Source organism: Alosa pseudoharengus, unplaced genomic scaffold (genome assembly GCF_046254945.1).
Source record: "Alosa pseudoharengus isolate Yale_2024_CS ecotype anadromous, Long Island Sound unplaced genomic scaffold, YU_APseudo_1.1 YU_APseudo_1.1_scf_6, whole genome shotgun sequence".
NCBI classification, from domain to species: Eukaryota; Metazoa; Chordata; class Actinopteri; order Clupeiformes; family Clupeidae; genus Alosa; species Alosa pseudoharengus.
Window position 1 is genome coordinate 33,937,897 of NW_027468848.1, and position 27,018 is coordinate 33,964,914.

Here is a 27,018-nt window from a genome sequence, read left to right on the forward strand (position 1 = left end):
TGTGGAGTGTGAAGTCCTTAAGCAGATGAGTATGTACAGCGCAGTGTGTGTGTGTGGGGGGGGGGGGCAGAGGGGCCCTCATTGAGATGACGTCCCTGGGCTGGAGCACGCCGACACTCCGCTATCCGCTCTCCTCTGCCTCCAGCCAAGCCTCTTGTTCATTAGGCACCTCCAGTGTCTCTTGGGTACCCCCCCCCCCCCACAGTCTTCCCACACCCTTGAACTTTTCAGCTGTCACTGGTAGCCTTGTGTTTTTAAAGGCAATGAGAACTTCACTGTGAGCCTTTGTCGATTAACCAAGACATGTCCCCTGTTCTGAAATAAAGAAATGGTGATAGACATAAATATGACGCAGTATGTAGGATAATAGCCTGGAAAGTATTATGTCAAAAGGTGGCTATTTTGTATGCAAAAGATGTTAGGGGTAGAGGTGGACTACAATCTCTGTGTTGAGTCAAAGAGGATTGTGACTGTGACATGACAAATGGCATATTTGGTCCTCAGTAGTAAGTACAAATGTAATCTACAAAAAAAAAAAAAAATTGTAACATGATGCAATAGTAACCAAATTTATTTTCTGTATTTGGTTAAAAAAAACACTATTGTTCTTGCCTGTGTGAACTACTTACTAGAAGACAATGGTTTCTCTGATATGAGTCATTAAGTTTTCTCTTAAAATACAACTCCAGTTCGGAAGATATGTCCACATATAGCTTGCTGCGTCTCGTGTTTGCAACATTCAGTCACACTGTTCAATGTTGTGTGTGGGGAAACCATTCCAAACATAAAACATTCATTGTCTCTCTTGTCCCTGCCGTGGGACCACGTTTATGGAAAGGAATGTCACTTACTCCACGTCACGTTTCTTAATCGTCTTTCCCGTGCCAAACACCTCGGCCACTCGCGACACAATGGGGTCATAGTTCATGCTTGCCACGGCCACCACCTCTTCACTCCTGCAAGCAGAAACATGGGCCAGCAGCTCTTACTTCCTCATAGAATACAGTGTTATTAATTGCTTCCTCTGAATATGAGCTGGCATTGAAGAATGACACTGAGATGTCAAAGATTACATTAATTTGGTGTGAATAAACGATACAGAAGAGATATAAAATACCTAGAGCATATATGTCCACAGAAACATACTCATGCGCTTTGAAATGAGGACTCACTTTGTGTAAAATGCAACAAATCTCAGGTCGTCCAAATCTCCCTGGATGACGACATCATCAAACCCATCTCCGTATCCTTGACAACAAATGAGAGGAGACTTGAAAATATGAACATATTTGTGCCTCGTGCTCTGTTCAAATATATTTTTAGCTATAGCTTTGAATTGCACACATGTTGCACCATGGACCACACTAAAATACTAAATTAGCTCCCTTTCCTGTGAACAGAAAATGGCTGTCAACATGAATTAATTTGTCTTCTTAGCACAATTCAATTCAGACTGGCTTATGAGCAGTCCATTTTATGGTAAAAAAAGAAAATATTGCACACCATGTTCCTGCACAGCATAGCTGTCTGAAGAATAAAGAAATAGTGGACATGCTATTTGTGTTAGGCCAACAGCTTTACCTGCATAGCGTATGCTCTTCCCAAACATGGCAGTCCAAAAGTAAGGCACTGTCTTCACCTCTGTGGATCTTCCTATCATGTTGAGAGCTGCCACCCGCCCTTTAGAGAAGCATTTACGTCATTTAGCATTTTTTCATTTACCATAAGAAAGCACAGAGGGAGTGTGCAATACAGAGTGACAATTTGGGAGTTTGCAATACAGAGTGACAATTTATTGACCATTTATGTATTTTTCAGACCTCCCCGCCCCCCATGCAAAAAGACAGCACTCAATATCTTAGATAACCAAGCTAAGTTATTGAGTTATTGATAATCAGGACTCACCATGTACATGGGCCATTTGCCAGTGAGGGATGTTCACCTTCTTGTTATTGCGCAGGGAGAGAGGGAAAGTGACCACATCTCCCCCCGCAAACACTCCTTCCACGTTGGTTTGTAGCGTCTGTAGAAGAAACACAATCACATGCACAGTGTGATCACAGATGAAATTAAGGTGTAGCACTTGATTACCCGATCATCTCCTTGCTCCTCAAATGTATTCCTGTATTGTCAATTCTTAATGCCTCAACTGTAAAGCACTTTGGGTCAACTCCTGTTGTTTTAAATGTGCTATGTATGTAAATAAAGTGACTTGCATGCCTGACTTAAATATGAGTATGAAAAGCATTAAATTCTGTGAAAAGCTAGATAAAAGTGTTTGGTGTGGCATTACTGAGTGGATCTTCAGTACCTTGTTGACAGGGATAAAGCCCTTTGAGTCCATGTGCACACCACTTTGTTTCAGGAACGCTGTGGCTGGACCAGAACCTGTGACGATATGTGACAACGTTTTATAACAGTTCATATAGACCCTTTCAACTGCATAAACAAACAGGTGCATTCCTAAGAAATTTCCTGTGACACAGAAAACAACATTGAGCTAATGGTAACTTGGGGATAAGCAAAAAAAAACAGGTTTTAAAGTCAACATTTTGTAGTATCTGCGTTGGTTTTGAACATTTCAACCGGAAACTCTCTAGGAACATATTGAAAGGGTCAATAGTAAATTAGCTGATGAGCTCACCGGCACCAATGACACACACATCAGCTCTTAAGACCTTGCCACTTTTGAGGACAACTTCTTTTAACTGTGTGAGAAAACACATAAACATACACACAAACACACACAAATGTGTATCAAAATGAACATGAAATGCAAATAGACTAAGTATATGTTATATTCTGCCTACAGCAGCTGGAGGCGCCCTGGTCTCCAGTGAATCATTTACATATTTTTTTAAGGAATTCAGTATTGCCAAATAACTCCAGGCTACACATTGTAGTACTATCAATACAAAAGTGTCTGGGCTTAAATTCTCAATCAAGGATCGTGTAGGTCGCTGGATGGTGGCTACACCAGGGCAAGCCGTTTTAGAAAAAGTTCTATATACAGTACCCTCCAGAATTATTGGCACCTTTGGTAATGTTGACTAAAAACAGGCATAAAAAATAATCTTTTGATGATTCATTGTACTCTCACAATGAAACCAACAAGGAAAAATCCACCTTTGAAGGGAAGAAAATGTAAAGAGAAAAAAGAAAAATCTAATAAAGAATATTTTTAACGAAAACACGTTGCTCACAATTATTGGCAACCCTAGAAAATCTTACGTACAAAACCTAACAGAAGCATTTTCCTATCTAATTGTAACTTTTTTAAGTTAATCAGAGTGTCTGAACTTTCAGAGGTACAGTAGTTCATTACTTTGTTTTTCACTAAGGTATGAAAATAAAGTGACACAGAGGCTAAATCCTCTTGTCATTTTTCAACATCAGAAAGACAAGAGAATACACTAAATTTAAATAAAAAGAAAGTGTGTTGACATCTGTAAGTCAGTGAATGTCTATAAAAACTAGGTACTTTGTTGAAAATGCCTATATTTACAGTTAAAACAATGATTAAAAGGTTCTAATCAACTGGAAATGTAACAAACATGCTTGGACAAAGACCCATGGTTATCTCGCCCCCACGTACAGTATGGAGGATTGTAAAAATCAAGCTTCGGCCATCTCAGTCCCCTGATTTAAACTCCATAGAAAAACAGTGGGGTGAGTCAAAGAGGAGAATGCACATGTGTGGACCTAGGAATCTGGACGATCTGGGGAGATTTTGTAAAGGCCAACAGTCTTAAATTTCTTGCTTTGTATTCTCCAACTCTATGGGGTGTCATAGGTGAATATTACAAGCTGATTTATTGGAAAAGGGGGGACTTAAGAAGGTATTATAAGCTGGGGTGCCAATAATTGTGACCAACATGTTTTTGTTAAAAATATTTATTTATTTATGATATTTTCCTTTTTCTCAAAAAATTTGCTTCCCTTCAGGGTTGGATTTTTCCTATTTGTTTTCATTGTGAGATTACAATAAATCACCAACAGATAATTTTTTATACCAGATTTTAGTCAACTTTAGCATGGGGTGCCAATAATTCTGGAGGGTACTGTAGCTTGTATGTTAGAATTTCCCACATTTTATTTAAGAGCTGAATGGTTCTTTTACTGCTGCTAATTGTCCGGAAGGTATTTTACAGACCTTAGCAAGGGTTCTTGGTAGTTGGATAAAAACAGTCAAATAATGTAGTAAATCGCCCCCTTTGTTATAGGTTCAGGCTTCCTAATACCAAGCCGGGTCTCTCACTTTATGGGTACCTGTCCATGATGGCCACGCATCTCTGACACCTCATTCAACATGTAGAACTTGACCCTGTTGGTCTCAAAGAGCTGCAGAAAGAGGAATTAAAGAAGGGATGTTAAAAAATGGCATCTCTCAGGGCAGAGTGTTTGAGACACCTTCAGAAAATTGACTTTAGATGGTTGTCTATTTAGATTAAAGCTATACCTTCATCATGGCCTTGCCCACTTTCTCTCCAAGAGCCTTCCGGAAGGGGACTGCTTCTATTCCAATGATTGACACTGAATGGGCCTTGTCTGTGAGGGCTGCAGCCACTTCCATACCTACATCACACCACAATATCACACAGTTATCATGTAAATCATAGATAGATATCATCATCAACAACTTTATTGCCAGACTCAAGGTCCATTCAGAAGACACAGACAAGACATGCAACTTACATTAAAAAGGCAAGGATATACATATACAGAGAAATAAAAATAAAAAACAATACTGCATTTCTATAAAAGATACTTATACCAGTTTTTCCATAGTGATGATTGGTATCGTATGGCACTAAACCTAGGATTTGCCAACAGCATAACAATGCTGTTCTGGGAGACGTTCAGGCGACATATAAATTTGTAGATCAGACTCCTCAATAATGCCTGGAAGGTGCTGAGCCCTGCATTATAAAACAGGTCACTTGCACTAGAGCACCTGGGTTTGTTGAGCAGTATCCTCATACAGTCATTATAAGCAACCTTAAGGTTCTGCATGCTTGCCTTTTTAAACTTAGTCCATAGGGGGGCAGTATACAGAGGAGTGCAACCTGCATGTTGGAGGAGTCTTACCTGCATGTTAGCTTGGGCATATAATATGTGCCGATAGTTAAATTATCCAACATAATAAGGAATTTCTTCCAAAATAATTTATGTATTTATGTATTATGTGTCATGTTTATGCACATAAAATATTAGAATAACTCCCTCATATAAATCACATTCAGTCATCATAACACGGTGATTGGTGTTTTAAGCCCCCAAGATCGTCTTCCAGGCAGCGCTGCATGGAAGGCACTAGGGTTAGGCAAGGGTTAGGGTTAGGTTCAAGGTTAAGGTTAGGTGCCTTGAAGTTGACGGTCGCAGCGCTACCTTGAAGTTGACGGGGGGAGCTTAAAACACCATCAAGCTCATAACACTGACCTACGAAGGATGTTCCCACGATGACAGCGTTTTTATTGCTGGCTAGCCGAGCTATGTGGTTCGCATCCTCTGGGCTCCGGAGGTGGAACACATTCTCTACTTCCTTTCCTTTGTAGTTTAGTGGCTTGGCCCTTTACAGAACATAATAGCAAATGAAATAGGATTGTTGACAGATGCAGAGTAGGATGAGGAAGCAAGGAGACATCGGTACAGTGGTGGTCAGGAGTTTATCAATTGATCCAACTCTTGTTCAAAACAAGGACCAAGAAAATCAAGATAGGTGCATGGAAAAATGGCACGTTAGCCAGCATATCATGTTGTCTAGATATGCCTTTGGAGTAATTCATCATCTCAATCTCTGAATAAACAACAAACATGACTAGGCCTACTCTAAAGCAGACTGAAAAATCGACAAACTGAAAAGCAGCAGGAAAAAGACTGAAGGACAAGACGAGAGGGACAACACTGACCGCCTTAAGCAGAAAACCACAGAAGGAGACCAACATGGGTGGATATTATTATAATCTAAGACCTACTAGGTGGGAAAAGTTACCAGTTTTGAGCAGGGGTGTTTTTTTATATATAGTTTGCCATTATTGGAGGACAAAGGCACATTGTTGACATGGATACATAATAGGAAACCAGGAGACATACAGTAGTTTGAGAGAAGGGAGTTCCTCATGCACATGAGAAGAGCATGATATCAAACTACACATAAAGAAGAGCATACTAACATCATAGAGCATTCATTTTGTTCTAACAACACAAACTGGACAGGATGTGAGCGAAAAGGGCCCTACTGAACTTGAGTAGATGATGCAACTGGATTTGGGGGTTAAACAGAGAACAAAGTGACAGACATAGGCTACTACAAAGTTCCTAAAATACAGAAAGACCATAAACAGAGCTGCTATTACTTCTAGTGTTTCACACAAACATTGGCTGTGAGGAAACAGGATAAATGCGCAGATCACCAGAGAAGGCAACATCCTAAAATGAGAAAACTGGTAAGAGTTGTATAAGCTGTCCAAATCCTGTTCACTGAGCCAATTAGACTTCTGAAATGATGATCGCGGAGCCATAGGAATCAAGTCAATGACTGTAATAAAGCTCTCTAGCTGTGGCCCACTATGACTTAGAGGACAATGCATAGCCACCTCATTAGAGGAGAGTGTGTGCAGGAAGAGAGAGAAATGAAAGACCTGTGGAAGTGTTAAAAGATAGAGAAAGACTCCAAAGAAATCTCGACCCAATTAATCAAACTCTGAGCAAACTTCCCTTTACTAACAAAAATATTATTTTGGATCAATGCAATACCAGTCACACCAGACACCTGGCCCATGACATAAAATCTGGAAAACAACCCTGAACTTTCCCAGTCCTACATAATTATATTATCCCATGACTATCTGCAGACTAGTATATTAGCATAACATGCTAATATATGCTCATCTGACACATTAAAAGGAGTAATCAGCCTCTTATTCTCGTACTATATTTAAGTACTCCATTAGATATTCCTGAATATGTTGAATGATATGAAGACTGAAACATAATAAACTTCAGAAACTCCTCGTTGTTTACTTAATGTAATACCTTTCCAATACATTAATGTGTTGGAAGTATGTGTTGTTACAGAATACAGTACATCCAAATACTGATTTTCAATATTATATCCCAACTGGTTAGTAGATTATCTAGACCAGTACAATGTACCCTAAGATGGCTAATGGAACAGGAAGTCAGAAGTCCTCTGGAGACCCTTACTTGCTTCCTGTAGCAATGAGCAGCTTTCTGTACTCCATCTTGAAGCCATCTTGAAAAGTCACAGTCTTCATCTTCACATCCACAGACACAACCTGAGATGTCCAAACAACAAACATGCCATGAGATGAACGTTGAAAAGTAAAGGAGAGTGATATCAGAGTTCCTTAATAAATAATAATAATAATAATAATAATAATAATAATAATAATAAACAGTCTACTCTGGGCGATCAATAATAGCTCTTAATCTGCGTGTGTTAGCCTTTATACGCTGAAGGCATATTATTTAATGTTAGATGAGGTAGGCATAAGTAATACCAGCAGATATTTTCAGTTACAAAATCATTGATTTTTGCTGATGTAAGTCTGGAGGCCTAAAGTACCGGTAATATTAATATCTCTAGATAAGTGATGTAGGCCTCAGGTCTTTGGAAGTAAAAAATACTGATACTGATCATACCCATTGGTCAGTATGTATATATACTGTGCATGTCAATACAGGATGCACAATGATCCTTTGGGATATATCAAGGGGTTATAATATCAACACGCCATCTCACATGTAAGATCTCAGCAAATGATTGATGTATGCAACTATATGAGATACGTAGATGATGTTTGGGGACTTACCTCCTTCTCTGTGAGCAGCTCAATATCATGGGTCTGCAGGAACTCAGTGGAGCGGAGCCTGAGCTGTTCTGCCGTGCTCTCCAGGGACTGGGAACAGGCATGTTATAAGCATCAAATAGAGCTAATGACTTCTGACTAATAAATAAATAAAAAATTCCGCGGCTTATGTGTCAAAACCATCCTGTTTTTAACTTACGGTGTATCACTTTAGATCCCTTGTATATGTGATATGTTCATTTATTATTTCATAATGTATTGAATTAGCCCAGGCAAAGTGAATTTTGCCAAGCCAGATTTTGCCCAATGAGTTGAGTCACTGCTCTGATGCCAAGCTGAAATTGAATCAGAGCAGATCTGTATCCTGTTGGGCATCAACTCTATGGGCCAGTTTCCCCACACTGATTAGGACTAGTCATGGACTAAAAGAGATCTTCAATGGACATTTCCATGGAAAAAACATTTCTAGTCTAGTATTAGGAAATGTATAGGAAAATGGGCCCTTTTATGTTTGAATAGTTCATTTTCATAAATAAGATGGGATTGATTAGTGGTATTATTGGATTGGTTCTTCATGTTGTTTAATTGCCACCGTTTCCCAGCACAGGCCATAAATATGCTCTGGTTCTATGAATCAAGTTGGATATTGGTCACTGCACCACACATGTAGCAACTTTGAGTATCCTCCAGACTGCAATAGAACTTCTGTTGTCCCTCAAGTGAGTGGTAAATGTTTGTACAAACCTTACTCAGTTTTGGTCTGTCATAGGGCAGGTGCTTGTCCACGGTGCACATGACGATGCGATCGGTGAAGCCCTCCTGTCGTAATGTCTCAGCACAGACCAGTCCAGTTGGGCCTGTGAATGGGGGAGAGGGAAGCACGCTGTTGGAGCTGACAGTCGCATAGGATTGATACATAAGCTCTCCTCTCATTGGCAAATACAACCAGGTGAGCTGAGCTCAGTCATAATAGTTATACCTCTCATGTCTTAAATCAGTTTGAGAGTCAAGATGATTGACAGAACACGGAGAGGGTTTGTCTAGGACTGAACAGAATGGAGAAGGAATAGCAGAGACCAAAGTGTACACCATTAAATGCAGAGACTGTTGCGTAGACTCACACACCATCACAAGAAGGTGGTTAATGCTAATGCTAACCAAATAGCAATGTTAAGCTTATATCAGCTGATTTATTTCACCTACTAAATGACATGAGTGGCCTGAAATGTCACACAACCGCACCTAGGCTTATTGGCAAATGTTTAGCCTACAGTTCAGTGTTCAAACTAGATGTACCGCAAAGTATAAATATGACCGCCGGTCAGTCCTGCACATTCTCTCCGCAAAAATAAATCACGCTTGCCAATTTGTCTCCATCTCCTACTATTCTTGCAATCTTTGTGTATGTAAATGAGTGTGTGCTTGTGTGCGTTTACTTTTGTGTATATGTGTGCTTCTCTGTGTGTGTGTTTTTGCTTGTGAGTGTGTGTTTGGGGTAAATGGTGTGTGTCTATGTGTCTGTGTGTGTGTGTGTGTGTGTGTGTGTGTGTGTGTGTGTGTGTGTGTGTGTGTGTGTGTGTGTGTGTGTGTGTGTGTGTGTGTGTGTGTGTCTGCTTGCCTGCATGTGTGTGTGTGTTTTATGTGTCTGTGCGTGTGTGTGTGTTCGCTTGTGAGTGGTTGTGAGGGGGTAATGGTGTGTGTGTGAGTGAGTGAGTGAGTGAGTGAGTGAGTGAGTGACTGTGTGTGTGTGTGTGTGTGTGTGTGTGTGTGTGCATGCATACGTGTACGTGTACGTGTATGCGTATGCGTATGCGTATGCGTATGCGTACGTGCGTGCGTGCGTGTGTGTGCATACATATGCCTACATGTCTACTGTGTGTGTCTGTGTGTGTATGTGTGTGTGTGTGTGTGTCTTTGTGTGTGTGTGTCTTTATGTGTGTGTGTGTGTGTGTGTGTGTGTGTGTGTGTGTGTGTGTGTGTGTGTGTGTATGTGTGTGTGTGTGTGTGTTTGCTTACTGTATGTGTCAAAGTCAAAGTCAAAGTCTGCTTTATTGTCAATTTCTTCACATGCCCAGACATACAAAGAGATCGAAATTACGTTTCTCGATATCCCACGGTAAAGACAAGACAATGTGTTTGTATGTGTGTGGGTGTGTGCGTGCGTGCGTATCTGTGTTTGTGTGTATTTATGTGTGTGTGTGTGTGTGTGTGTGTGTGTGTGTGTGTGTGTGTGTGTGCGTGCGTACATACATATGCCTACATGTCTACGGTGTCTGTGTGTATGTGTGTGCATACCTGTGTGTCTGTGTTTGCATACCTGTGTGTGTGTGTGTGTGTGTGTGTGTCTGTGCTTGTGTGTCTGTGTGTGTGGTACCTGGACTCAGGACCGCCATCCTGAGGTGTCTTTAAGGTATTATTTTGTCTTATTAATATTCGCGGTTTGAGTTGCATTCAGGTTGATTTAATGTAATTATATGGCGGGTTGGGGGGGGGATTAAGGCCACACACCAGTTGTGGCCCATTTATGTTATGGACATATACTTCTCAAAGGCCTCTCACCTGCTCCAATGATAAGAACATGGCTGAAGCCTGTGTTCGAGTTGATGACAGCTGAACATTTTGACATGGCCTTTGTCCGCCTTTGTGTCTGAAGAGCCTGGGCAGGGAGTGTTCACACAAAGTTAATGAGACAACTACAAAACCCTCTGGATGGATGGATAGATGGATAGATGGATAGATAGATACTTTATTGATCCCCAAGGGGAAATTCAAGTGACTGAAGGTAGCTTACAGCCTTACACTACCTTAACACACAATACTGCTAGCACAGAAGAAGAATGTGTTACCTGCTTGTTTGCTCGAATGATCACCCTGTCCTTTTCAACTCTGACCTGAACCAAACAGAGAGACAAGGGCACGGAGCTATCTTTAGTTCCCCAGTACTGAGAGGACTGCACACACACTTCAGGGGGAGACATGGAAACAGAGGAGTGTCACCTGAAAGGTGGGTAAGCTGTCAAGGCCCGGGAAGTCCTCAATGTCCCCCGTGGCGATGTTGAAACACGCACCGTGCCACGGACACCGAACGTGCCCTTTGGATAGGACACCTGGAGGAAATAGTAACACTTGTGGTGAGACTGGTCCCTTGTAGAGTTAACAACTTAGAACACATTTAGCAGGACTACTGGAACGAAGATGCTCTTCCAATGTATCTACATAATGAAGTACAGTGTAACAACCTATGTAACAATATGTATCACATACTTATGTTGTCTTTATGTTGTTATGTTATTTTTGTGTACCTAGAGATCATTATGACACGTATAATAAGAAGTGCTTGTTACAATACTTTGTCAAATTGCCTCTAGGTTAGGGTTAAGGCACTTCATATTACACATGTAATCTGTACTGTGTACACAAAAATACATTATGTATGGACATAAGTACATATAACTTAAGTATGTGATATATTACATATTGTTACATAGGTTGTTACCAGAGGTGGGACAAAGTCACTGTTAGACAAGTCACAAGTAAGTCTCAAGTCTTAATGCTGAAGTCCAAGTCAAGTCCCAAGTCAAGACAGAGATGTCCCAAGTCGAGTCCAAGTCCTTATTTTTTCGAATCCTAAACAAGTCACTATCTTTTTACTGCATATTAATATGTCATCAATCATGTTTTCTATATATCATTCTTATCAATATATCATACTTGACATATTGAAGTGTTTTAAAACACTTATAAGTACGGAGCCCCTAAGGGGACATGAGCAAAATAAAATCTAAAGTTTAGTTTCATGTGCACACGCGAAAGTTGCACATGAAAGTTTCACGTGGCACATGAAAGTTTCATGTGAAAAGGTTTTGCGTGCGCACACGAAACTTTCATGTGCACATTAATCGCATTTATGTGCGCACATGAAAGTTTCGCGTGAGCAAATGAAAGTTTCGCGTGAGCACATGAAACTAAACTTTAGATTTTTTTTTGCTCACGTCCTTAGGGGCTCCGTATATAAGCACAAGCCCAAAGACAAACAAAGTAGGCTATCCTTTGTTCTCTTACTGAGGAAAAGTAAGAGTGAATACAGGATTTTTTATTCTAATGAGTTCACTATGTAATAGCCTACTATGTCCCGACTTTCATGCTAATGAAGCAACTTTAAAGGAACACACTGACTTTTTGGGACTTTAGCTCATTCACTGTGTTTCTCAGAGTTCGATAGGCTAAGTCGAACGTGCGATATGTACATGGTATGGAATATGTATGTGATATGTATGCGATATGTATGTGGTGTGGAATTGGGTTAGCCTATTCACCGTCTCCCCTAGAGTTAGATAAGTGAGCAAAAGCATTTTTGTCTCTTTACATGCATTGTCTTATAGCTTAGTGAATGGAATCTCTCGTTGCATTGTTAGTGAGTGTCAGCAAAGTGAGCCAATAAAAAAATCCCTAATTACTTGTGGCCTGGTATTCACAACGAGTAGGCTACAACTGGCAATGCAGATTAAGAAGACGAGGCGATTTAGGCAGATATATTGACTTGAGACTACAGTATATTTGGGGCGAAGCACTGCTACTTGGGTGCAGAGATATCACGCAACACATAGCCTACCTTGTCTCACTCGCCACAGCACAGACAATCTCTAGGCTACTCTTTAAAAACAGCCCCTACAAGATGCTTGGCGATTCTGACCTTTTGACGATAGAAACTATCTCAGCAACTGGTCCCTAACAAGTCAAGAACTAGGCCTACAGTGCATTCTCCTCCAAGATGCCTGGAGCCTTGTGCTCAATGTCCCCAAATATGTTGCTGGCTGCACTGCATTCTAAGCCATTCTATGTTACACACCCCATAGCTGTTTTGTCATTCAAATTTTTAGAATGGCTTAGAATGCAGTGCAGCCAGTAACACATGTTATGTAGGCTATGTAGAGTAGGGGTGTAACGGTACACAGAAGTCACGGTTCGGTTCATACCTCGGTTCGGACATCACGGTTCGGTACGAGTTCGGTACAATGGAGGGAAAAGCAAAACAAAAATGCAGAAAGCATTTTTTTTATTGTGCATGTCTCAGGCTGTACCACCTAGTGTCATACAGTCTCTTCCCTGAGCTATCTGCAACAGCCTGAAGTGTGTAAGATGTAGGCTAAACAGTACAATAAGTACCCAGACTCCATCTGTAACTTGTAAACAAAATAAGACAATCAGCTATAAAACTGAAAATAGGCCTACAGCATCTCTTATTTCTGAAAGTGCAAATTACATAGAAAAATGATTTTTAAAAATCCACTTAAGCAAGACCTTCAACATCTGTGTTTAGTTGTATATGGAAGGGTCTACAATTTGCCTCAATATTTTTCATTGTGTGTAAAGTAATAATCTAGCCTACTAACTGTGAAAATATCACACTATTTTGCCTTTTTTTAAAAAAACGAAATTGCTCCTTTCATTTCATAAACAGACTACAACTAGAAGTCACGTGACTTTGCCCTTTGACGTTAACTCACCGTACTAGCATGGTTTGTTTATTAGCCTGGTTAGCGTTGTCACTTTATTTTACTGTCTATGCACTTAACACTACCAGCTCCTCATGTGAGAAGTTACAAGTTACCCCAACATAAAGGTAATTACCACGCGATAGGTTTTGGCCCTATTTGTATGTGTATCCAAAGGCTGCTGAAGCGCAGGGGAAGTTTTTTTCCCCTCGTTTCAGTGATTGGAAGCCTACATCATCTGGGTGATGGCTTCGAATATGTGTAGCATTTATTCCACTCACATACCCAATAACTGCTGAACAACGCTGACACACAGTTTCATCTTATCCACCACTCTTTCGCCTGTACTAACGTTACTGTAACTGAAGTTCTCAAACTTGCGATCTTAAATAGACCAGCGGATCCTCTAACTCTTGTGGGTCTAACCTTAGTGCTGCTAATGACTGACGGACTCGACTGACGACCTGACAAAAAAAAAACATAGGCGCCAATCAGAGCTTCAGAGCTAAGGCGAGGCTACAGATTAGCGTTAGGTGTCGCTAAAGAACTCCCGTAACTCTCGATACTTAACAGTAATTGCGCATGACATTAATTAATCCGCACACGAGTTTTATGTATTTGTATACCGTGTATTCTCCGTGTAAATTCATGCACCGAACCGTGACGCCCGTACCGTTTCGGTTCAATACGAATACATGAACCGTTACACCCCTAATGTAGAGTATTGGTCTTCACAACTGAACGTAAATGCCCCTGCCACTTTTTTACAATATAAAAATGTCTAGTCATTTGTTATACCAATAGGCCTACTATAATAACAGTGCCGCATGGGGATTTGAAGAAAGAGGACCAATGCAGGCTAATTTTTTAGACCATTAGTAATTAAACAAAGTGTTCTATCATCATGGTCATGCGATCATTGAGGGCGAAGTGTCCAGCGCTCCACGCTCAACTTGTTTACCATTATGAGTGCACCATCCGTGTAGCCTACTTGCAGCGCACTTTGTTGTCAAAATTATCAGTGTGAATGCACTCATGTGAATGACCTGTAGACCTAGTGACCATCCAAAGGATTTACATCTTATTATTGTGTATAAAAAATATTAGGCTACAATAAAAAGGAAAAATGGTTGTGCTTTTGATATATGAATATGTTTAAAAACAGTATAGTTCTCTACTTCAACTCAATTAACATTTTGACTTTGCAACTTTCACTTGTATTGGAGTAATATTTGACAAGGTGTATCTGTACTTTCACTTAAGTAAAGGAATTGTGTAGGCTACTTTGTTCACCTCTGCTATTGGTTTTACCAAGAATATTTGGCAGTATTTTTAAACTACAAAAATACACACCTTTAAAGTATTTTGGTAGAAAATGCAAAGCCATCCTCCTTCTAACCTCTGTGCGTGAAATCTTCTCAGCAGCAAGCACATGATCCAGTACAGAATATACGGCCCCCATGACGTGCAAATGAGCGATAGAAAACCGCAAATGAAAGCTTGATATTTAATGTTGCAAAACACAACGCTGATATGGGTGTAAGCTTGAAATGCCATCAGTCATTGATGATGATTTATTGATCGTTTCGGTTAGCTCCGTGGAGCAAATTAAATTGTTTAGGCTATATCGAACCACATCAAAGGGATCAGAGGATCCATCACAATATCACATGATCCAAGTCAGATGACAAATGGTAGCATGTTCAGTGATGTTCACCCCTTCTCACAATAGATAAGAGACCTGCATTTCATGCAAAATAACGTTGCAATGCAGGTGTAACGTTAACGATGAACTTGAGGCTGAAGTTGGTATGGGCAGAAAATAGTTGTTTTTATACAATCAATTTTACCCATGCCGCAAGTCAAGTCATTACAAGTCAAAGGGGCAAAGTCAGAGTCGAGTCTCGAGTCAATAGCATGGAAGTCCAAGTCAAGTTACAAGTCATTTCTAATTTTGTCAAGTCAAGTCTGAAGTCATGAAAATCATGACTCGAGTCTGACTCGTCATGTGACTCGAGTCCACACCTCTGGTGTTACACTGTACTTCATTATGCAGATACACTAAATAAATTAATAAATGTAAATAAATGTAAATGTATGTAATACAAATGTAAATGTATGTAATACATGTATTTGCTCTTTGCTAAAATGTCTGCTAAGTAAAAATTAATAATATAAATAATCAGACCCAGACAGTAACGGAGTACATTTACTTCAGTACAGTACTTGAATACAATTTTGAGGGATCTGTAGGCCTACTTTACTTGAGTATCATTTTTGGGGAGTACTCATGACTACTCAAGTACATTTGAGAGGCAAATATTGTACTCTTTACTCGACTACATTTCTATGCATAACCGTGAGTACCCGTTACTACTTCTAAAAAAAAGGAAAAAAGAAAAATCTTGGAAACCCTAAATTTGTTGTTTCCCTCTCAAACGTGATTGGATTGTGCAGGTGCCACTGATTGGGACAGCCTATCAGCAATCACCTTCAGCTTTCCGCCAAAGTCAACTCCATGGTCAGATTTAGATAAGAGACGAAACCATGGATGAAACAATGGATGAAACAATGGATGAAAACGCAGCAGGTCCATCCCGGGAATGTGCCAACCTGTGGCCCCACCTCGCCAGACTATTTCAATTTTCTGAACAAGTTAATGATAGTTTTCGCTTCAAGTGTTTCAATTACAAAATAGTATTTTGTATTTGAAATACGTATTTTAAATACATGTATTAGAAATACTGCCCATCCCTGGCAACATGGTAAAAAGATGAAAATGACTTGATTTTACTTCCAATTCATTTTACATTCTCCAAGGTATTAACATTAACATGTTTCATAACTCCATGTAGGACGTTTCTGTACATAAATGTAAGCACTGTGGCAGTAGCAATGCAATATTTAGAAAATGTAGGCTACTCTTGTACTCTTGATACTCAAGTACTTTTAAAAACAAGTACTTCAGTACGTTTACTTAAGTAGACATCTGACTGTTATACTTTTACTTGTACTTGAGTAAAATTTAGCAAAGCGTATCTGTACTTTTACTCAAGTAATGAAGCTGTGTACTCTGTCCGCCACTGTAAATAATACAATATGCCATAACACAACTGAATGTTAAACACTGTACTGTATGTCTTGGAGCTGTGAGAGAAAATGGCTTACATAATACACTACAAAGGTGACTCCCACAGAAGAAAAGTCCCTAATGAGCTGTGTAACACCATCTGGCTAACAGGACAGAGCTCCTCACCTTTGACCAATGGTGCCCCATAGTGTGGGCATTTGTGTGCAATGGCAGAGAACTCTCCGTGCTCCTTGATGAGCAAAGCCCTGCCTGTCCCCAGGTCTACCTCTCGCATCCTGTGGAAGTGTCAAGGCCTTGAATATTAGTTGTGGATCACAGAATTAATCAAGATGGCGTCCTCTAGGCTGTTCAGAATAATGTTGTATAATGTCCATTACCAAATATTTAGTAACGTCGTGACTGCTATGTGCAATATGAATAAAGTGTATAAAAATTACTGGTAGGCAGCTCATCCGAACAAGTAATAAATTACTGAATTCTAAACTATTTCAAACAATTAAAAAAGTTGGTTAATTTGTTCATACTTTCTCTCACAGTAGAAACAGTTTGGTAAATAGTTAATAAAATATTCATTTTGGATAACAACACACCAAATTCATTCTTATGCATCTGTGTATGCATTTGCTTAATGACATCCGGCAACACAATACTCATGCATGGCACCACACGCCACAGGCCTTACTGTCCATTCTCTAGGTCCTTCACATGACACACGGCGGCCTCCACGTAGTCCCGGGGCTTGTGGGAGGTCCTGTAGATGGCCGCTGCGTCCTCATCGGAGCAGTGACCCAGGGCGCCGTTGGGTCGGCAGTCGGAGAAGGGGCTGGCCTTCCCGTTGGGAGACATCACGTCAGCCTCTTTCTCTTTGTCCAGCAGGGTGAGCTCCACCTTGACCTCTACTGCAGGCAAAGGTAAGGGACACAACACACACCTTCCCTCAATGGACTGTTTGTTTGCATGCTGGTTGGTTTGCATTTGTTATTTATCTTTCCTGTCTTACCGTCTCTAAATAAGTTTGAAGATCTTTGGGAATTGTAATCTATCTGTGTAAAAACACATATACAATATGTATGTATACATATGCGTATGTGTGTGTGTGTGTGTGTGTGTGTGTGTGTGTGTGTGTACACATTTCCCAGCAGTATCCCCTACCCTTTCATCAATTCTGGGAAGGTGCAAGGTTATTTGAAATGCTGGGAAAGGTTTTGAAATATTCAGCATGTTTTGAGTTGGGGTTATAGGCTGTCAGTGTTGTGTTAAGTCTAATTTCCTGGTGAGACAGGCCAAGGCCATCAGGCAATCTCACGAAGAAAGAAATGCCACATGGTCACATGGCCCTATAATATGTATAAAAGGCTTCTTGCCAAGCAAGTACCATCTACTGTACATGTCATGTTACTTGTTATTAGTTTTAATTTAATTTTAACATTTTGAAACATCTAGCAATGTTGCCATCATGGAGCGGTTATGTACACTTGACCAAGCAAGAATGATGTTATATACAAAATTCATTGTCGTAAAATTATATGAAATTAATCTGTTAGATATAATAATAATAAGAAGAATGACATTAATATTGTATGCCCATCACAAAACTGTACTTCCTGAGAGTCTGCATGTTTCCTGACTGGAAGATCAATCCAATTAATCATTGAAGTGACAGCTCAAGCCAACAAGAGATGGCCGACACAGGCTCATAAATATGGAGCATGTGCCAATATTGGCCCCTCCAACAGAAGCATTATTAGTTACACAACATCCAATACAATGTGTTCAATCAACACTTATGTACGACATTTATCCATGTGAGAGCATTGTCGTGCCATCCACTTGATGAATTAGATGCACAACACAGGATAAATAATACATCAGGCTATTAGTACTCATTCATTTGGTGTGGTTGAGGGTCCATTAACAGTCAAAAGCAGCAATGACTACAGAGAACTGCCTGAACTGAACAATCTCGTTCTTTGAGTCGGTCAGGGTTTAGAAATGAGTGCTGTAAAATACCCATTTGAAAACATGGATCAAGAGAAGGCTATTACAGAGACCCAAGACAAAGCCTTTCTGTGTCCTCATTTGTGTGACATTTTTGCGGGACCGTTGTCCTGTTCTTTTGCTCTTTTCTTTGCCACGCTCGTCTCTTGCAGGATTTTCATCATCTGAAAAAGTGGTTGTGTAACCATTTTTTCACTCGGAAGCCAGGAGAGGAGAACTCTCCTCAGCCGGAAAAATGTGCTGACCGTCCGCTTCTTACGACTTAATCTGGCTGGAATTTCAGCCTGCTGTGCGACTCTTAATTAAAATGAATGGAAAATCATAAGTGACTGTAGATGCAGGCAAGGAAACAGGAAAGAAAACGCGCCATCCAGGGCCCAATGGTAGATCTGTGTTTGACTGGACTAACATTTGGTACAGGGGTGTGGGTTAGGGTGTGTGTGTGTGTGTGTGTGTATGTGTGTGTGTGTGTGTGTGTGTGTGGGGGGGGGGGGGGGGGGGGAAGTATCCACTGAGTTCATTGATCTCAAATCAATTCTCAAATTCTGTTTTCTGCCAGACAGCAGTCCCACAGCCTCACAGATTTCAATCTCTTTTTACTTACTTTCTAGACGACACAATCCAATAATACACTCTGGATTTGAACAAACATAGCATTTTGAGAGCTTATTAACTACAGTATTTTCCAGTCTGCTTTAGAACTGGTGAGTTTATTCAGGGAAGTGGATTGCTACCACGGGATAAAGTTCTCAGATTATAATCTCTGTCTACCGACACAGGAGGTGAACTAGACTCATTAGTGTTTCCCTAATTATAGCAGTTTCTATTAGGCATGCTTCACAAAACAATCATCTGGCAGCAGTAAGCATATCACACTCACAACCTTATTCTCAACACGATTCACTTCATTAATCATATTTGTATTCAGTTAATAGCACACAATTCAGATATTATTTGTTTTACTTGTGAAATAATAAATAGACTCAATCACTCAAAATACTCTACCTTCCATTTTTAATCAAATATTTTATATCCAATGCAATCTAAATGTCCAGTTTACCAATTTGTGTGACTGGATCAATAAACATCTTAGATAGAATATATAAATCAGTATATCCTTACTTTTATCAAAGTAAAACATTGAAGTTAATCTCTAGTTATCTTTTATTTTGAACTAAATGCCATTGTTTTAAAATAATGCACCAAAATAGTTTAACATTGGCTCAAACATCCATCATGTCAATTCATGCCAATAACCAGCTCTATATCCTTGCTATTGCAATGTAAACCCTATGTATAAGAGAATGATCATGACATTGCTATAGGCTAGTTAATATATGGTCCTAAAATGTGTGCAAACTCAGGCCCCAAGACTATGCCACAACAAAAACAACATGACTGGTTCCAGCAGGGCATTACAGCAGAGCTGTCACACAGAACATGTACAACACATCAAGTTGCTAAAATACACCCTAAAAATGAGCAAAACACAAATAGGATAGCTCCCATTCTAGCAGTTCATAACAGCAAATTGCCATGCTAAATGTCAGAGTCACGCTGAGGCTTGGTTATTATGTAAGAAGGTACGAGCGCTGTATCAGGACTGACAGGCCACCGTGTTGCCACGCATGCTGTCATCGCTGTTATAGTCTAGGGGGAAGTTAGTTAAAAAACTGTCAAGGGCAATTCCACGCAAAACTGTCACAAACATAACGCCAACTAAATACCATGGCATTGTGTTGGCGTTATGGATGTGACAGTTTTGCGTGGAATTGCCCTCAAACAAACAATGTCAGTTGCATCCCGAATATCTCAGTATTCATGGTACCTGAATGTAAGATGCTATGTTACTATTACACATCTACATCCTTGCTAATTTGCACCTCTTGTGGTTTAGTGGATGACCTGTAGCGATTAGGACGTTCTCATACACATAAACACTATTTAGGAATTTGTGAACTGTGACAGCTGTAGCATATTTAGCATATGCTTACAAATCTCCTGTAATTGTCCAACCTCATATTTTGGACCCTGCTGTGTGTTGTGGCATTTTCTCTTCAGAAATGCCCCTGTGGTCCACATACCTCACTATAGAGCACTTTTTTTAACATGTCAAAGTTGAATGCCCCTGTGGTCCACATAACTCACTATTGAGCACTTTTTTTTAAATATGTCAAAGTTGAATGCCCCTGTGGCCCACATACCTCACTGTGGTGGGGTGTAATTATGGTTGGCAGGTAACCTCTGCAATTTACAGGTTGAACAACTACACAAACATGTTCACATCTCCCCTGTGTGATCATGGGTGTCTATATGTAGTGAGGTAAAACTAAACAGTGTGGCATACACCATTTCCCCCCGATCCACTTTGACTAACATCACAACTCTCCACCTCTGGCTTCTCACAGTGTATGTCTCTTAAGAGCCTTTTTGGCAAAAATCAAAAACGCACTGCGCGCAGCACAGCACAGAACAGCACAGCCACTGGTCTTAAAAAGGAAAAGATCCCATCCCACTCCCACTGTGTGACAAGACTGCTATGCCACTGTTCTGCTCTCCAAAAGCCCACACCAACAGCCATAGCAGAACAGCCTCTGCATTGAGCAGCCCAGCTCTAGGCCTGCCCGCCTGCACGACTGACCGCCACTGGCCCCCTTTCTTCTCAGCCATCAAAGGAGAAACAGCAATTGCATTGTGCAATATCTGAAACCATACTCATATGTTAACCATGTAATCCTCTTGAATGCAGTTGCCCTAGAGAGCATTAAAATTCCTCCCTCACCAAACGCCCATGCTACAAAGGGCTGTCAGGCAAGTCATTTCTGTGACCTATATATAGCTGGGGACGAACAAGTGCCAATTATTACAGGATTTGAAAAGGGGGTAGGTTTCTGGAGGTGTGTGTGTGTGGGGTGGGGGGGGGGGTCATGGGTGTGTGTGGGTGAGGGTGTGTGAGGGTGCTGGAGGGTCACCTGGTTTGGGTTTGGAGAGGCATCCTCCCATGGTGGGCCCAGAGTGAAGCCAGGAGGAAGGCCAGGGGAGAAGGTCGGGCTGGGTCAGATGCTCGGGTTGGGCCCCTGGGCCTGGGGGTGTTGGTGTTGGCGCTGGCGCTGGCTGGAGAGCAGGAGGGGTGGTGGTATCAGGGCCTGCAGGTCCAGGTCTGCCATTGCAGGCATCAGTCGCTCCGCATCGCCTGCAGGGGAACAACAGACAAGCTGTTGTGACAGCCGAATGGGCCACGCAATGCTGGCCCTCTGCCGAGGGCTCATCTGCACACCAGGGAAAGAGGGAAGCTGCAGCTCTCACAGAATTGCTCACTCATGAAGTGCGACTACCACTAAATGATAATGCAAACAGATCATATACAAATGAAGATAAGATGGATGTGTGTGTGTTTTATTGTGGAGAGTAAATGCAGCGTAGAACATGTTTGTTTTTATTTGAATTCCACTCACACCACTCTGTTTAGGTAAACACCATCAGAGGAAAAAAAGATGTTTACATTCACCCACAGAATGCAACAGCAGTCCTGCAGTCCTGTCAACAAAGCAGCAGCCAGAGAACTATGACTTTTATCTATTCATTTATTCATTCATCGCTACAATAGTAAAGCCCAGGGGCATGTTAATAACACATTTCTTACTTGTATAGCTACAGCAGAGATCTAGTGACATGAGTCTTAAATGTTTGTGTTTAAACACTTAGAACAAAAGACCCTTGATTGTGAGCAATCTTCTTTTGTTGTGCACACATAATACAAAAACATGATGCATCTGACTGTAAATATTGACTCAGTGCTGTTTCCCCTGGGGTGGGAACCAACACCTTAGTATGACTGACATTCTGCTAAAACATGTCACAAGGTCAGTATTGCCCAACAGGCAGCAATCGAAATCTACTCTGGACTGGAGTCCGCTCTGACACCCGGAACTGTGCTGGAGATGTGTATCATGGCACCCTTTTGCCTTTTTAACCGGCTGATCCATCGTACTGGAAGTGGCAGACCAAAGGTGGCGGTTGGTATATGAATGTGAAAAAAGGAATTTTTTGACGTCAAGCCGATTCGAGTTTCAGTGCGAGTGAAAAGACATGCTCTGCCATGGAGATATTTTCTGCTAATGAATAATGAATGCATAGTACTGAGAGATATGTGCAGAGAGACACCAGGAGAAAGAGCGAGTCAGTTCACACAGAGATCTAACTGAGGATAGCCATTCAAAAAAAATGCAGACCCATTGCAAATTTGTGAAATTAAGCACAGCAATGTAACCCTGTATCTGGATAATCTGCAGCGAATATTAGCCCCTGAAGGCATCCTCTATACCACACAATGTCTCCCAAATACACCACGCAGGGTCCTAAAAAGGTCTTGTATCAGCATAAGTGTCGCTGGAAATCACACGCTTATAATGACATCGGCTGGGCCGACACTGGCAGCCTCGTTGCTCTGTTTCATATCAAAGACTTAATCCCATCGAGTTAGAGCTGCGTCAGGGGGACCGGAGGAGACAGAGCTGACAGGCCGGCGGATTTCAGGGGAGACCTCAGACTCAGCACTGCAACCATTTCAACAGCCATGACAAGGCTTCTTTTACCACAGTAGAATGTTGCCGTTTTCCCCTCCACAAGACTTTCCTTGGTGACAACTTTTGAAGTTAGTTAGTTCATCTGGGTCCTCATTTGAACCTCATTTGAATGCCTAAACCCCACAGGCTGCTGATGGTCAAAGAAGTACACATCACAGGGGCTACACAAGGGATGAGGCGGACAGGGGGTGGGCGAGGGGGTAAATAAGGTGTCCTGGTAATGGGACTGAAGAAAGAAATCCACAGTCGTGTGCCAGAATTGTATCCCCTTGTATCCCAATATCTTAGCAACCATTTCCGGGAAGCAATGTGTCAGAGTGACTCAGGGAGTCCTGGACAGACCTAGCAGGCCTAATGTCCTACTGGGTGAAAAATGCCTTTTCACATGTCAGTGTGTATGTGTGTGTGTGTGTGTGTGTGTGTGTGTTGTGAGCTATGTTGGTATCGTAAGTGCCCCTTTTTGTGTTTGCATGTGTTTATGTGTTTGTGTGCATGTATACATCTCTTTGAGTGAGAACAACAATGCTAATGGGCTGTGTTTTTTCCATGCGGCAGCTGAATAGCAGTTACATATTAACATCATTAAGACACCCATTAACTTCCTGACACCAGGCTTCCACAATTCCCCTGAAAAGTTCACCCACGTTACAAAAACGTGGAAAAGAAATCTCCATAGCCATGCTAAGGAACCTTTTGGTGGCTGCTAAGGTATTTCGCCTCAGAATGCCACAGCTCTGATATGTCATGACAGACACAAATGGGAACGAACAAAATGGAACCAAGCACTGACAGTCCAGTAGGTGTACCACATTAAGTGCAAGTGTTTGATTTGTCAGGCAACTTCTTTTGGCTAAGACAGGACACAAAAGGTCCATTAATATTCTGATCACACCAGAGTTCTCCTGAAGTGAAAGAGAAGAGAGAAAAGAGAGAGAGAGAGAGAGAGAGAGAGAGAGAGAGAGAGAGAGAGAGAGAGAAACACAAGAACCGGGCTCAATGAAGGAGTGGTCAACAATGTGCTCTTGGACTAAACAAAACCATGAAGAATCCTGCCCCATCTGTTAAATTAGGCGCTCTCTGTGCTGCTGGTCATGTCTAATGCTCTTCTCACTGGTCACCTTCTGGACACATGTTAACATCTAACAAGCATACTGCTAGTTATTATTTTGCCATTGAAATCAAAATCATTTTATTTCTGAAAAAATGTATCTTACACTTTCTGACTTCACAGTTTCTGACCACATAGTGCATCATTTGTATAAACAGCCCAACAAGGTTGAGTGTATTTGATGGAATAATAAATAAAATAGAATGCATTCCGACATGTTCCAACAAACATTAGAACAAAAAAGACTCTACCCTTGGCAAAAAGAAGGGCATCCTAGTCTTTCGTGCACAATTCATAACATCTCCATAGCAACTGCAGCTCTGTGCCTGCATCCTTTTCCTGCTGCGCTAAGGTCTGATTTACCTCATTGGGTACAATGAAACATTACAGTAGGTACAAGGCTCTAGTGTCACTGAAAAATGTACAATAGAAGCACAGTAAGCCTTCTATTCTCTTGATAGTACCACTTTTAATCATTTCACTTTTCACTGAATATTGGATGGTCTTCCTGGGGTTCTAGCAAGCTAAAGATATTTTACTCCAACTCAAAGTAGGCTAAGCAGATTTAGTCTTCACAACATATGACGCAGATCCCCCCAAACACACACAAACACACACCACCATGCACCCTACCCCACCCCTACCCCCAGTCTCTCCCTGTTGGGCCCGTCCCCAAGCTGGGCTAATACCCTTTCAAGCAAACAAGCCATCAGCCTTGCTAACTTTCCTGCAAATGTACTGCAGTTTACCGGAATGTACACTGGGGAATTAACCATGAATGTGGAGCAGACTGATGTGGTCTCTGGATTTGAAACTGAGTGGTAGGTAGGAAACAGAGCTCAATGGCTGCTGAGGGGGGGGGGGATAAGAGGCAAAGCAAGTGTTCAGACAACACCTGGCATTGGTCAAAAACAGGATAAGAAGAAGACGCAGTGCGAGGTCTTTCCAAGGATTAACAGTGAATGTTTTACATTTGGAGCTGTTACATTCCAGGCTAATTTAGGTAGATATGCACAAACAACCTCCCTATGACCTAATCTATATAATGTGCTGATGTACGTAGGGAAGCCCACATATCTCCTTTCATCATCCCATTTCTGTGTGACAAGTAGAGGAGCAAAATGTCATTACACTCAGAGCAGGGCCGAAGCACTGTGTCATATGAGACAAGGACCAAAAGATAATTGCAGCCTCATCTTTGTACTGTATAAGCATGGACTTTGGACCCAGGAAACAAGTGGCTATGCACGGGTTAGTGCTTTGTTGAACAGCAGATAGAGATAATGACATGCTTGGATATTGGGAAATGCTAAGGATTGTTGCTAAACACGTGCAGAGGTCAAGATAAGGGTGGCTAACAGAGCTACTAAGAGATAACTGACCAAAGCTGCCCTCTTTCAGCAATGTCTGCTGTATGTTACACGTAGAAACAGATATCACACAATGGGGGGGGGGGGGGGCGTTGGGGTTACCTGAATGGCCAAACACAATGATCTATGCCCTAAGGGAGAAGCAAATACCAAAGCCTCAATGGTTCCAACCAAGGGTTCCAACCACTGAACTGTGTTAGCGTAATGTGTTGGCCTATCTCGATCTTCCGACACCTGAACGAGACGCTGGTTAAATATTAGGCCAACTGCTTTGATCCAGATGTGATAAGGGGAGACATTCCCAAGAGGTAAATGCACTACACTCACCCTCACCCCCCACACAATTCATCCCCTATTGTCACCCAACCTAAAGCCACTCCCCCTCTGTTGTGTCCCACGTCTTCTTAATTGCATCTCTTTCTTCATGTTTGTTAGGACGAAAATAAACCCCCCCCAGATTATGTCATCCCATAACTGTTTGCACAACATGTGGAGTTTACCCCGAGGTACTGACTCCAGCAGTACAACTCTCTTGTTGTCAAACCTCCACAACTCTCAGATATTTCTTGGCAGAGTGCCGTATGAAGGGAACTGCTTAAGGCTGTGTTCACATTGTTTTCTTGAAAAGTTGACCAGGGCTTTTATTTTTTAAGTTCACTTAAACTGCTGGCAGTACCTTTTCCAAAAAGCAGCTGTGGATGTCCCTTTATTGCTGTGCCAACATAATCTATAGAGGTAGCTAATTGTTTATATTATTGAGCAATTATTGTTCATATTATTGAGCAATTATTGTTCAATTATTTCACTCAGAAATTCATACTTTAGCCAAACACACAGAGGATTCTGAATAGGCAAAGAGAAAAATCATACCAGGTTGTAATTCACAGCATGGAAAGAGGCTTTGGACTGACTTGTTTTTATATTGTCAGCCTTCCATTGCAAATGCACAATAAACATTGGATTACAGCTAATCAGATTTCCGCAATAATACACTCCAGAATAGAAAGAAACAATTTGGCCTGGTTATTGTACTAGGGTTACTTGTCTACATGTCTACATGCTTGGTTGCATGTTCTCCCAAAGTAATGCCAGACTGCAGAGGACCTCTCTTTGTTTTAGTTTCACTAAGCCACAATCCCCAACATTCCCAACTTCACATGATCAGTGAATACATTACGTCTCAAATGTGAACTTGCATCAATCACACTTTTACACCATAACCTCACTCAACCTAACTAAGAACTGTGCATAGGTGAGGAACCATTATTGTCAGCTTCAGATCAGCAGCTCTGAGAGGGGAATTTCATTTCTGAAGTGAATGGATGGAGTCACAAGCTGTTTTTCCATCGTGCTAAGGGCACTAAAGTTCATGTGGTTGAGCTTGTTATTGAATTCACTGGCTAACTGGTGGTGGAGTCGTGGGTACGGGAGGCCACAAGCAAGTGTGGTGATCCATCTATATATTAAACCACTGCGAAGATGATATATGGTTAACACCTAAGACCAGTGAGCATACACCAGGACCTCAAAGTAAAGAG

At 41.2% G+C, this 27,018-nt stretch overlaps 1 protein-coding gene across 2 annotated transcripts; it reads right to left on the reverse strand.

Annotated features, from left to right (window-relative positions):
• Positions 1–219: 219 nt before the first annotated feature.
• Positions 220–21,594, reverse strand: aifm3 (AIF family member 3). 2 transcript variants are annotated; one of them, XM_076269954.1, is made up of 19 exons: positions 21,389–21,594; positions 17,101–17,317; positions 16,584–16,693; positions 10,830–10,939; positions 10,679–10,723; positions 10,392–10,488; positions 8,577–8,689; positions 7,836–7,922; positions 7,207–7,298; positions 5,440–5,570; positions 4,460–4,575; positions 4,270–4,341; positions 2,645–2,708; positions 2,312–2,388; positions 1,906–2,023; positions 1,582–1,680; positions 1,173–1,248; positions 852–956; positions 220–315 (listed from the first exon to the last, which is right to left on the reverse strand). In XM_076269954.1, the coding sequence occupies exons 1-19, from the start codon at positions 21,417–21,419 to the stop codon at positions 273–275; spliced, it is 1,803 nt and encodes a 600-aa protein (XP_076126069.1). In that variant the 5' UTR covers positions 21,420–21,594; the 3' UTR covers positions 220–272. The 2 variants fall into 2 exon arrangements, with proteins under 2 accessions (XP_076126069.1, XP_076126070.1); XM_076269955.1 differs by having other exon boundaries at positions 17,101–17,332; positions 21,386–21,594.
• Between the last annotated feature and the right edge of the window lie 5,424 nt (positions 21,595–27,018).